The sequence below is a fragment of the Euleptes europaea genome, chromosome 8, assembly GCF_029931775.1.
Source record: "Euleptes europaea isolate rEulEur1 chromosome 8, rEulEur1.hap1, whole genome shotgun sequence".
In the NCBI taxonomy this organism is placed as follows: Eukaryota; Metazoa; Chordata; class Lepidosauria; order Squamata; family Sphaerodactylidae; genus Euleptes; species Euleptes europaea.
The window spans coordinates 95,933,431-95,946,831 of record NC_079319.1 but is presented as its reverse complement, the minus strand read 5'-3'; the positions used below and the strand labels follow the sequence as shown (position 1 = coordinate 95,946,831).

General features: G+C 45.2%; 1 protein-coding gene across 1 annotated transcript in view; it reads right to left on the bottom strand.

Annotated features, from left to right (window-relative positions):
- Nucleotides 1-5,407: 5,407 nt before the first annotated feature.
- The window catches only part of LOC130481426 (glutamate decarboxylase 1-like), a 37,916-nt gene continuing 29,922 nt past the window's right edge, over nucleotides 5,408-13,401 (bottom strand). Inside the window, exons 11-14 of the mRNA XM_056854054.1 lie at nucleotides 12,322-12,471; nucleotides 8,954-9,061; nucleotides 6,436-6,525; nucleotides 5,408-5,594 (exon numbers count right to left, since the gene is read on the bottom strand). Of these exons, the coding sequence (XP_056710032.1) occupies nucleotides 5,421-5,594; nucleotides 6,436-6,525; nucleotides 8,954-9,061; nucleotides 12,322-12,471 (522 nt within the window). The 3' untranslated portion in view covers nucleotides 5,408-5,420. The remainder of the gene's footprint in view (nucleotides 5,595-6,435; nucleotides 6,526-8,953; nucleotides 9,062-12,321; nucleotides 12,472-13,401) is intronic.

The following is a 13,401-nucleotide window of genomic DNA, read 5'->3' as shown; positions in this document are numbered from 1 at the left end:
AGCATCGGAGGTTAAGGCTGAGGCGGGTGGAAGAGCAACCGCGACCTCGTGTCGATGTTGGTCACACTTAGGTTTGGTAAAGGCAATAGTGTCAGCTTCCCAGTCTATGAAAGGACTGTGCCCTTTGAGCCAGTTGATTCCTAAAATGACCTCGTATCGGACTGGAGCAATGGTAAAGTCTATCTGCTCCCAATGGGAACCAATGCCCATCGCTACTCCCCGTGTGCGACGGTCGACCGGCCCCCCTTTAAAGTGGCTACCATCTATTTGGGCGAATTGGACGGGAGCCGGTAGGTTTTCGAATTTGACTTGTAGAGCTGCAAACGTGGCCTCATTGATTAAAGAGCACCCGCAGCTGACACGTAATTGGAGGCCCTTTTTATAGTGTTGTAACACTACGTCCACATACACTGTATTTTTGACTTCACTCACCATGACAGGAGCTTTGGATTTTGCAGGAGTTTCTGCAGGGGTCTGTGGGGACGCTCCACTCACCACAGCCCGTGTCCGTTTTTTGACAGGTCAAGAGGAGATTCCAGATTCAGAGCTGGGGAATTCCATTGATGATCTTCATCGGAAGAAGGAGAGCTGTCCCCCACTGGGGCACTTGTAATCTGGGACCCTACGGGGTCGATGGGTGCAGGGAGACTAGAAGATTCTCTGATGTGAAGTGCAGGGGGTGTGGGTCGTCCCGGCGCTGCGCTGCGGGTGGCCACGGTGCCTCTGCGTTGAGGTCGTCCCTGAGCTCGAGGCGATACGCCCGGTCGAGTGGGCTCTGGACGTTGAGGACAAGCCGCTGCAAAGTGGCCCATAACACCGCAAACGAGACAGGCTCCTCTCTGGAATCGGGACTCGTGATCCAGAGGGAGTCGGGTTGGTCTCCGCGGGTTGGGAGTTAAAGGTTTGGGGGTGTCAGCACTTGACAATAAGAAGCAGAGGGAAAAGCATTCAACAGTACAGTACATTTCCAGGAGATTACAGATTACAAACAGTACAGAGTTCCCACGGATTTCTGTCTGCTTCAAAGAGACTAAAATATGCAAAACAATCCTTGAAGGCGAGTTGGTGAGAAAATGAAACTAACTGAAATACAGGCCTGACAGGGGGGAGGTTTTTGACTGCCCCTTTCTTTGGCCCGATTTCGGACCAGGGAAACGAACTGTTGGCGACTCTCTACTTCCTCGGCCAGTAGAATCCAATCTTCCAGTGTATCTGGGTCGCCTCGCATATAAGACCAGTTCAAAATGTCCGGGTGCAAAGCTTCTCGGAAGTAGTGGATAAGGGTAGCTTCAGGCCAGTCCACTACTTTACTCGCAAGTCGTTGGAATTCATCTGCGAATTCCCGAACCGGAGAGGAGCCTTGCCTGAGTTGCAAAAGTTCCGCTTTGGCTCTCTCTCCCATGAAGGGGTCCTCAAAGCGCCTTCTCAAGGCGAACATGAAATTGTTGAGGGAGCGAATGGAGCGGGATCGCGTATCGAACTGGAGAATCATCCAATCGGCCGCTTTATCCGTTAATAGAGAGGCAATGAAACGAACGCAGCTATCTTCGGTAGGGAAGAATTGTCTTTGCTCCCTCATATAACTATCCACATGATGTAAAAAACGGGGCAAAGTTTCAACTGAGCCATCATATGTAATCTTCAACTTCGGTTGCCTCCATAGCATTGGGGGTACAGGCGGATATCCAGGAACTGGGGCTATAGGCGGGTATCCCGGAACTGGAGCTCCCGGTAACCCCGGCACACCCGGTAATACTGGTAAGGCAATTGCAACAGGCACTCCCCCGGGGGTGTCCCTGAAAAAGCGCAGCTACCCATGTGGCCACCACTTTCGCCTCCGCTTGGCAGAGCTCGGGGGCTGGTGTGACTGGGGTCACCATGTCTGAAGACCTGGCAGGACGGATCGGGACCGCCGTCAGAGTCATTTGCATTTCACTGGCAGTTAGTCCGGCCAACAGGCTAGTCAGCAATTGTAAATCCTCTGCCGCCAATCAAGCATCTTCCACCAACCAGTCAAGGGTGTGGAGGTCTTGGCAGGCGCTGGTATCCGCGATGTCGGACGTCCAGGGGACCGTCGCGGCTAGAGAACGCCACTGAGCATGAACAAGTCCAGTCAGGCGATTAACTTTCGTGTCAGTACGATGTAGCTCAGCTATAACGTCCCGTACGAGCTCGGGGTCGTCAGCCTCTGTACCTAAGGGAAGGGACCAAGGGTGGAAGCCTTCCAGGGCTCCTAGCAGGAATCCACCACCCAGGGAGCAGAGCCGCTCTCACCCGGGCCCGGGTGAACCGCGCGGGGCTCCAGCCACGGGTAGGTCACTCGGAGAGCATCGTCCTAACTCCAATCCGAGTGGCAGGCGAACCCTCCACGGCTCTAGCCTGACAGATGAGAGAGGTATGATTCCTGTCTTAATGTAAGCACTTGTCCCATCGACAACCAAAAGCCACACCAGGAGACTTAGGGCGAAAACGCATGGTCGCTTTATCCTCCTTTAATCCCTGTTTTAGCCAGGATTCATCCAGGATAGAACCCATGCATTTCGCCTAATGTGCGTTTGATCCTGGCTAAAACATGGATTAAAGGAGGATAAACCGACCATGCGTTTTCGCCCTTAGTAGTCCAAAAGAGTTGGCTTAATGGTATCGCAGGCAAGCAGAACTTAGAAATCCAAAGACAGGAATGGGGGGAAATGGCATGCACTTGATAATATAAGAACATTGAAAAAGGCGGCAGCAATACAGTCTCATGAGATAACTTCCAACTGTCTAGAGGCACCACAGCTCCCACGGGCACCTGCTAGCTTCAAAGGGAATAGGAATGTCGTTTTGGGGAAACAGTCCTTGAACAGTCCTTGAAGGAAAGTCTGTGAGAAAACGAAACTATCTGAGACACAGCGAGTAGGCCTGACAACTTCCACATCCACTGTAGCAGCTATACCATGTTGTTTTAATACCTGAGTTTCCAGGTAAACCGTTCACTGCTCACAAACTTTACATTGGGAGAAAATGGCTAGCAAGTAATATCTGGTTGTCAAATTATATCTGAATTTATAACTAAAATTCTACCTGAAGACATTATAGTTGGAATTTTTTGCCTCCCCGTACACACATGTGCACACACACCCTGGTGGTATTCTCATTACACAACAAAACTTTGTAGTGGGTAGAACATGAAAATACACAGACAGGCTAATGCCTATCATCCCATGAAGAGCATGCTGCAACCATCTTTATCTTTTACTGTAGACAGAATGCAGAAGCCGATATTTGAACTTCTTTATACAGCACCTCCATGAATTCCTTGTTTGTAGAACAAACAAGGGAACAATACCCTGAAATGCTCGTTACAGAAAAATAAAAGGAACACCTGGCTCAGCAGAATACGATGATCTCCTAGTTAATGAGCTGCACCTCGCTGCTCCATCTTCTGTTATTACAGCACAACAGGTTGGTCTTTTATCAGCAACCTGAGCCTCATAACAACTCAAGGGATATCTTACGGCTGAGGAGGGACTTCACGGGGTGCAGTGCAGCTAGGAAGCAACAGATATCAGTGAGAGCCACAGCTGTGGATAGATGGCCTCAGTTCAGCAAGAATTTTCAGACCATGGAGCCCACGACTTGTCTATGGTATTATACCTCTCTGAAGTCCTTCCCCTCCCCAAACCCCACCCTCCTCATGCTCCACCCCCAAAATCCTCAGGTATTTCCCAACCTGGTTTTGACACCCCTAACTATATGGCATATTTATTTCTAACATGTATTTTATTCAAACGTTACTATCCAGCCTTTCAGCCTTGACAAGGCATCAAAATGAAATGGCTATTGCGTCATAGCCAACAAAATTGTGTATGCACTGCACAAGTCAAATGTCTATAGGCATTTATCAGCTTGCCACTATACTGTGTGTAGGTTTATTGTAGCTGTGAGAGACAGAATAACAACAGGAAAACCCCCAGAAACCCAGAAGACAAAAGTCAGAGATTGATGTGCATTATAATGAGTGAAATAAGTATTTGATCCCCTATCAACCAGCCAGATTAGGGTTAGGGTTAGGGTTCTGCTGTCGACAGAAGCAATCAATCCATCAGATTCCAAACTAGCCACCATGACCAAGACCAAAGAGCTGTCCAAGGATGTCAGGGACAAGATTGTAGACCTGCACAAGGCTGGACTGGGCTACAAGACTATTGCCAAGCAGCTTGGTGAGAAGGTGACAACCCTAACCCTAACCCTAACTGTCAACCTCCCTCGGTCTGGGGCTCCATGCAAGATCTCATCTCGTGGAGTTGCAATGATCATGAGAACGGTGATGAAGCAGCCCAGAACTACATGGGGGGAACTTGTCAATGATCTCAAGGCAGCTGGGACCATAGTCACCATGAAAACAGTTGGTAACACACTACGCCGTGAAGGACTGAGATCTTGCAGAGCCCGCAAGGTCCCCTTGCTCAAGACAGCACATGTACAGGCCCGTCTGCAGCTTGCCAATGCACATCTGAATGACCCAGAGGAGAACTGGGTGAAAGTGTTGTGGTCAGATGAGACCAAAATCGAGCTCTTTGGCATCAACTCAACTCGCCGTGTTTGGAGGAGGAGGAATGCTGCCTACGACCCCAAGAACACCATCCCCACTGTCCAACATGGAGGGGGACATATTATGCTTTGGGGGTGTTTTTCTGCTAAGGGGACAGGACACCTTCACCGCATCGAAGGGGCGATGGACGGGACCTGTATCGTCAAATCTTGGGTGAGCACCTCCTTCCCTCAGCCAGGGCATTAAAAATGGGTAGAGGATGGGTATTCCAGCATGACAATGACCCAAAACACACGGCCAAGGCAACAAAGGAGTGGCTCAAGAAGAAGCACATTAAGGTCCTGGAGTGGCCTAGCCAGTCTCCAGACCGTAATCCCATCAAAAATCTATGGAGGGAGCTGAAGGTTCGAGTAGCTACACATCAGCCTCGAAATCTTACTGACTTGGAGAGGATCTGCACAGAGGAGTGGGACAAAATACCTCCTGAGATGTGTGCAAGCCTGGTGGCCACCTACAAGAAACGTCTGACCTCTGTAATTGCCAACAAGGGTTTTGCCACCAAGTACTAAGTCATCTTTTGCAAATGGATCAAATACTTATTTCACTCATTATAATACACATCAATCTCTGACTTTTGTCTTCTGGGTTTCTGGGGGTTTTCCTGTTGTTATTCTCACAGCTACAATAAACCTACCATTAAAATTATGGACTGGTCATTTCTTCGTCAGAGGGCAAACGGGCAAATTCAGCAGGGGATCAAATACTTTTCCCCCTCACTGTATATATAAAGTCTGTGGAACAGCAGTGAACACAACTTTAAGACAGGAGCCTTTATGCTAGTGTGAAGTTGGTCTCCTCCACTTTCAAGATGAAATGTCTGCTATCACAAATCTTTTCCAAGTCTTTCAATTTCTTCAAGGAGGAAATCGACATCTGATTTCTTGGTTGCTGGATTAGAGAAGACCATTCTGAAAAAGTTCACATTGTCTCCATGAGGCTGATAGCCAACCATTGTGGTACCTTCTTCTATCATCCTTGCTTTTATTTTTGGAGCAATCTGGATGTCAAAGAGAAAGAATGCTGCAATTACCTTCCGAACTAAATAGCCATAAAGGTATGTGAAGAAAAAGGTAGAGGCACCAAATTTGCAGCATAGCTGCTGATGATTTTCCTTACAAAACCTGCAAAGTTTAATAAAAATTGGGTCAAGGGTCCAATTTTAAGGGGCCCCATTTTTCCTCCATTTGGGGGCCTATGAAATTGGACCCCAATCCAATCTTTACCAAACTTGGGGGTTCATCTAAGGAGAATCACCAGTAGCTGCACTGCAAATATGGTGCCTCTACTTTAAAAAACAGCCCATCCCAGAGCTCCATGAAGTTTCCCCATAGGTTATAATGAAGCCAAATTTTTTTGGATTCCTAAAAAAAAAAAAAAAAAAAAAAAAAAAAAAAAACATTATATTGGTATGCGTACTCAGGAAAATTTGGGAATCTATAAAAATTTCAGGTCCAATATACCCACATCTGAATTTTTCCTTTTTTTTTTTTCATTTTATTTTTTTCCACACCCTTAGAACAGTCACGTTGGTGGGACCTGATCTCAGACATAATGTCTAGTTTTACCCTCCAATTGTCTGTGCCAATCAAGGTACAATACTGAATTTTTCCCAGATGTAACCATGGGCAGGGAATAGGGGAAACACACCCCACTAAAGTGTACAGAACTGCCCAGACCTGCAAACCAGAGAAGTTATCTTGAGGTCTTGGGAAAAGCCAGTGGATGTGTTCGATAGAAATTGATGTTTGGAGCAGACTGCAGTTGCAGATTTCACCTACTATCCATGGATTGTGGCATCCTGGCTCAATGCAATAAAAAAATTACATTAGCTTATTTACCTGATGTAGCCTTTTTTCTTTTTCTGGTCCCTTTGGGATCTGTCGAAGACTTGGTGGAATGTACCAGAAACACACATTGGTGAGTTCCGGCTGGAAAATAAATAAATAAATAAATAAATAAATAAATAAATAAATAAATAAATAAATAAATATATATATATATATATATATATATATATATATATATATATATATATATATATATATATATATATATTTAAAAAATACAAAAGAAATACATCCCCAGCAAATATGAACTGTGCATCCATATGCCACTGTTCTGAGCCTTACTGAAATTTCAGTTTCGGGAAAATGCCTATTTTTGTACCTAAGTTGTGAAGTCTGGAACAAAGCTTACAAAAATGTCAATAAAATCTTTCCTTATCTAAAGCAACATGCACTGCTCTCACTTATCCTGTAAGTAAAGGTACACCAAAGTAAATAAACACTCATTATTTATTTATATGGTGTTTTACAAGGCAGTCCTTATGTATCACAACTGTTCTGAAAAAAAAATCCCACTGAACGCCCACCCAGCTGGGCTAAAAACTTTAGAAATAATCTTAGCATGCTGAACTCTTTAGCTCATACCAAATTCTGTGATTCTTTACACCTGTACTCACTGTAAATGGATAAAGTGAGTACAGGTGTAAAGAATCACAGAATTTGGTATGATCTAAAGAGTTCAGCATGCTAAGATTATTTCTAAAGTTTTTAGCCCTGCTGGGTGGACGTTCAGTGGGATTTTCAGTAGTCCAAAAGCAACAATTTCACTCCTTTCCATCGTCTCGTAGATTCTTACTTAATACCTTTTTCTAGTCTGTTTTTTTTCCACTAATAAACTGGAAAAAAAACAGACTAGAAAAAGGTATTAAGTAAGAATCTACGAGACGATGGAAAGGAGTGAAATTGTTGCTTTTGGACTACTGAAAATCCCACTGAATGCCCACCCAGCTGGGCTAAAAACTTTAGAAATAATCTTAGCATGCTGAACTCTTTAGCTCATACCAAATTCTGTGATTCTTTACACCTGTACTCACTTTATCCATTTACTTTTTTATTAAATTAATAAATCACTTGCATCATTCTCTTGCATTATAAATCACTTGCATTAAATTTATAAAACTCTCTCTCTCTCTCTCTCTCTCTCTCTCTCTCTCTCTCTCTCTCTCTCTCTCTCTCTCTCTCTCTCTCTCTCTCTCAAACTCAAACTCAAACTCAAACTCAAACTCAAAAACTAAACACACAAAAGCTAGACTTCAGGGAAGAATACCTTTTCCTTCTCTGGCAACTAGGGTTACCAGGTCCCTCTTCACCACCAGTGGGAGGTTTTTGAGGCAGAGCCTGAGGAGGGTGGGGTTTGGGGAGGGGAGGGACTTCAATGCCATAGAGTCCAATTGCCAAAGCGGCCATTTTCTCCAGGTGAACTGATCTCTATCGGCTAGAGATCAGTTGTAATAGCAGGAGATCTCCAGCTGGTACCTGGAGGTTGGCAACCCTACGCAAACACGAGAATTTTGTAAAGTGTAGATAAGCCCTTAGTGGGAGAGAGCCATTGGGTGGTATGTCAACATCTCACCCATTAATTGTTACTCTTTTAGTTAGAGTTGTCAGGAGCAGGCCTGTTCTCGACAATTCTCGGCTCCTCGGCTCCTCTGAGTTGTTTTGATTTTCTCGCAGCTTCTCACAGCTGCCTTCCTTTGCTTGTCTCTGCCAAGGACTGTTGTTCTAACGGACACTTTATCTCGGACATTCCTCTCCCGTGGGAGACTGAGTTGCTATGCCAACCTGCATTATCTGCTATGCCAATATATATTACTGATTTGCACTTACCAGCCATTCTTGGCTTAGTATGCAAGCTCTGTTTACCTGCTTGATTTCCAATAAAGTCAACTTACCTTAGGACCACCTGTCTGGGTTGTTGTTTTTGGGGATTCTACGGGCCAAGGGCTTACAAGAGTGGTGTAGCCCCACCATGTTGTATCCATACAATAACACTGGCGTTCCATAACAAGCTCTGCAGCGTGGTATAGTGGTTAAAGTGTCAGACAAGAGTCTGGGAGATCCAGGTTCAAATCCCCAGACTGCCATGGAAGCTTGCTTGGTGACCTTGGGCCAGTCATTCTCTGTTAGCCTAACTTACCTCACAGGGTGGTTGTTGTGAGAGTAAAATGAAGAGGGCATAGGGTTGCTAGGTCTTTCTTCACCACTAGTGGGAGGTTTTTGGGGCGGAGCCTGAGGAGGGCAAGGTTTGGGGAGGGGAGGGACTTCAATGCCATAGAGTCCAATTGCCAAAGCGGCCATTTTTTCCAGGGGAACTAATCTCTATCGGCTGGAGATGAGTTGTAATAGCAGGAGATCTCCAGCTAGTATCTGGAGGTTGCCAACACTACCAACTGAGCCTTCTTAGGCAAGTTACTTCACACTTAACAAGGGTTCTACAGTCATTGGAATATGCTGCTTTTAGAGGCAGAATACTTGAAAAGATGCCTTACCCAATGACATTGGCCATCCTTACCTCACCATCAAATACAAGCTCATAGTTTTTCCTTGTCTTCAGTTCCTTATAAAGGTATTCTGCAAGTTCCAGAAATTTGTTGATAAGAATCTCAAATCCTTCCGTGCCCTGTGGAAAGTTGGGGAGAAAAAAAACACATACGGGGAGAAGTTTACAACTCGATATCTCTCGGCCCCTAGAGCTGAAGGGATGAAAAGACTATCTCATTTAACCTCTTGGCTACACTCACAGTAGCCCGTACAGTTCAGAGACCAGGGTGTCACAAGCAGAGAAGACGTACATGGCATCAATGTACCTGCAGAACACACATAGTTATGGAAAGGTCATTCAAGCAAGCAAACCAAGTCTGGTGAAAGCAAAGGATAGAGGTAATAAAAGTGACTGTTTCTAGCTTAAGCTGCGGGGTGGTGGTGGGTGTCAAGGAAGTGGGCTCCCACAATTCCTTGCTTTTACAATTGCTTTGGTTCAGGCTCTTGGCCTACTATAGTTTAATACTAAACTTTGAAAGGTTGGAGTGCAAACAGACCAGTCTGCAATTTACAATCATGGGAACAGTTTCACTTCTGAAGGATTCACTCCTGTGGAGGGGGGAGATAACACCCAGCTGCGGATAGTTTACAGCTTTCTCTTTCCTCCCTAAATTGAAGGTCGTTGGTTAAGCTGTCGAACAAGGCCTTATCTCAAGGACTTATATCCCGTAGAGGATGTCCAGGTGCATTGAGTTTTGCAGGCTCAAGACACCTTTGACATACCCTGATGCAATATAGGGGCAATGCTTGACACGTCATTAATTACTGGTTTATGGATTTCTTCGCAATCTCATTGGCTTATGTGAGCTCATGCTATTGGGATTTCAATGATAAAAGTAGGCCACTTTTTAGCCAAAATCATGAATGCTTGGGGATGGCTGGTCCATACCCCCCGCTTCATCAAAACCCATTTTGATTTGCCCTTTCAGGGGGAAACTCTGTCAGACTGACTTTTGGAGCAACTTCGCATGCTTAACAGTATCGGGGTTATATACCATCTATAAAACAACTTATATAAGTTTTCTCTTATTTCATTGGTGATTGTAAATTTATATTCCCTTTTCCACAAGTTTTCCCATATTTCCAGATCTATATTATACCCTAATTCCTTCATCCATTTTACCATAACTGGTTTTATTCTTTCTTGTTCTAAATTCACTTCTATTAATTAATTAATCTATCTATCTATAAATAAAAATGTAAATGTTCATTTGTTCAAAATCTTAAATCTCCGAAAGTTCTTCACCAATTGCTTTGAAATTTTGACACAACGTTGCATTCGAATACGCACGTATTTTTATATACCTCTATTATATAGATGTCACACCTGTGACAGGTAAAAACATGCTTTTTTTGAAAGACAGCACCATCTGTTAGACGTCAAAGCAACACACCCTATCTTCTTAGGTGCACCAGGAGGAACTGGTAAAACGTTCCTAATTGGACTGATTCTGGCAGCAATTCGATCCCAAAATGACATAGCCTTAGCTCTTGCGTCGTCTGGAATAGCTGCGACATTGCTCCCAGGTGGAAGAACTGCTCATTCCGCTTTGAAATGGCCATGGAACATGCAATTAATTGAAACTCCCACGTGAAACTCCCTAAAGTAACTAGGTTTATTTATGTGTAAGTCACGTTTTTGTCTGTGATAAGGTCAAGAAGCATTTGTGGACCCACGGGCAAGTGGCTCCAAGGAAGGAGGGGAGTAAGAAAATCAAATAAACACACATACACTGTAATCTTTGGGAAATAAAAATGGCCACAGTTTTATTGATCAAACCAGAATGGAGCGTTGACGGAAAATCATGGGGGTGGATCCAAGATATCGGGTCACCACCCTGTAACCCGATAGTATTGAACCGATCGATAAACGCCCCCCAACACCAGTGGGGGTATCACACCGGAGTAGCGCTTAGCTGGCCCCACCGGACGCACATCTCTGTGTGGAGTCAGCACCACCTGGGATTGTAGCTCCCAAACAGGTCCCCGAGCCGGGCAACGCTGTTGAGCTCCATCCCAAGACCCCTTATGGGGGTCCCCACAAACGGGAAGAAAACACCCATCTTCCCTTCTTGGATCAGACCCCATGCAAAAACCGCCCAAAAAACTGTGACAAAAGAACTAACAACACAACAACATAACATAGGGTGGGTGGGCGGGATCCTCGTTGTCCCCAGGCAAAGAGGACGGCTGCCAGGCTGGGTCCCATTAAATAGGTGCGGGGGCAGGGCGCCTGATGTCACCTCCCCCCCCCGCACCCTATCCAGGAGGAGAGGGGAGAAACCACGCTGGCCTTGCGAGACGGCCCCACGCGCCGTCCAGCAAGATAAGACCTTCCCCCCCTTCCTCTTCGCCGCCCGGTAAGCCCACAACGGGGCGACCTGTTGAATCAGGTCACCCTTTTTTATGAAAGTACTGCATCAAAAACCACTTTATATAGAACCTAGAAATACTTAAGAAAAGTTTGATTGTGAAATATTTAGCATTGTAATATATTATACTATTCCAAAGGATTTAGAAAACAGATATATGAAGAGGTGTGTATGTTAATAAATTACTTTCGAGCTTTGAAACACAACATTTCTGTTATTATAGGCTTTATCTTACAACACATTTCTGTATATGTGAGCCTTTACTTGTCCATGAGGATGTACGTATTTTGTAATTTGGGAATGACTACACAAGTATATCTTTTCTGTCCTAAATGTAATTTGGGAATGACTACAGAAGTGTATCTTTTCTATCCTAGTAACTTCCATTGGGAAATTGATGGATTACAATAAAAGGAAAACCACCATTATTTATTCATCATATTCTACCACTCTTCCTATAGCTTAGTTTTTAAACCATTTTACCATCACATCAGATCTTTGAAGAACGACAAAGAACAGTTCCAGAGCTTCCCTAAAACACTGCTTGTCTCGCATTACTGATCTTCCCCCACAATATATAGTCATGGGAGAGTATCAGCCATGTTTCAGGTCACAGGCTCACTTGGAATGAGGGAGAAGTGAGGCCCAATCAGAGGGTGAGTGTCCTGCATGAATGGAATGGGTTCTTAAAACATCCCAAACAAATTTCAACGACTGGCTGGAGTTCCTCAACCAGTGAGTCCATGTGGAAAGTTTTCCATGGCCTTGATTTGAGACAGAGACCGGCAACCTTATTTCATTGGTAGCTCACCTGCAGTTCATTTTCTCGCTCTCCTCCATCCCCTCCCCATGCTTTCCACTTTTCTTTTCTTTTTTTATGTTAAGGACGGTTCCCTTCATTCACAGCCCTATGTGCCATATTTCTCAAGGTCTCACAGGGAATTCTCTCTTGCAAGATGTTTCTTACCTTCGCTCTCCACATTAACCAAAGTTTGAAAACGTCAACGTGCCTCCCACATTGGATTGTCTTGTCCCCAGTGTCGTAAGCCTTGTCGTACTGTTTGTCCGGCTGGAAGAGATATCCGGCACACAGCTGGTTACAGGCCTGGAGAAGACCCTAGAAGAGAATAAAACTGTCATGGTAAGATGCGTTTGAGAAGATCTTCGACAAAAGGATGCTGCTTAACCGACTGCACTTGTCCTATAGGTCATCTAGGTTGAACATGCAACATTCCTTTTGGGAATTCTCTGCCGATGCAGCTCTGCTGTTCCCCGATGCCAGTGTTTTCACCCTTAGGTGAAATAAGTGGCTTAGGTGCCACTTTATTCCATGACATGGTGGCAGCTACATCGGTGCGGGGTCATGCTGTCTCCTAAGGAGCTTCCCCCCCTTCACTCAGTGTTACTCCTCTGAAGATGCCTGCCACAGCTGCTGGCGAAATGTCAGGAAAGAAAATACCAAGACCACGGTCACACAGCCCGGATAACCTACAAGAACCAATGAACTCTGACCGTGAAAGCCTTCTACAATACATGCATATTTATTCAGAAGCTCTGCTGAGTCCAGCCGGACTTATTTCCACATAAGTGTGCACTAGGTCTCCAAACTAGCTGTATATTTGTGACATTTATCTAACAGGTTCTCCCTTAAGGGTCAAATCATACAGTTCATGTGGATCTGTGTCAGATCACCAAATGCATATCTTATCCTTAAGAAGAAGAGTTGGTTTTTATACCCTGATTTCCACTTCCTTTAAGGAGTCTCAGAGCTTTCCCTTCCCCTCCCCACAATAGACACCTTGTGAGGTAGGTGGGGCTGAGAGAGTTCGGAGAGAAATGTGACTAGCAATCCTATTAGGGTTGCCTCTTAAGCCCCACTGGCACATTGCCGGCAGCTGCGCGCTGTGCCTCCCCTTTCTTCTTCAGGGCCAATGCCGCCCACGACTTCCAGACGCCCCCGGTTTGGCCGCGGGTGCGTGGGGGTGTCGAGCGCTGCTCTGCCGCTTCTGTGGCCTCCACCGTCCCCCGACGGCCTTTGACGCCGCGC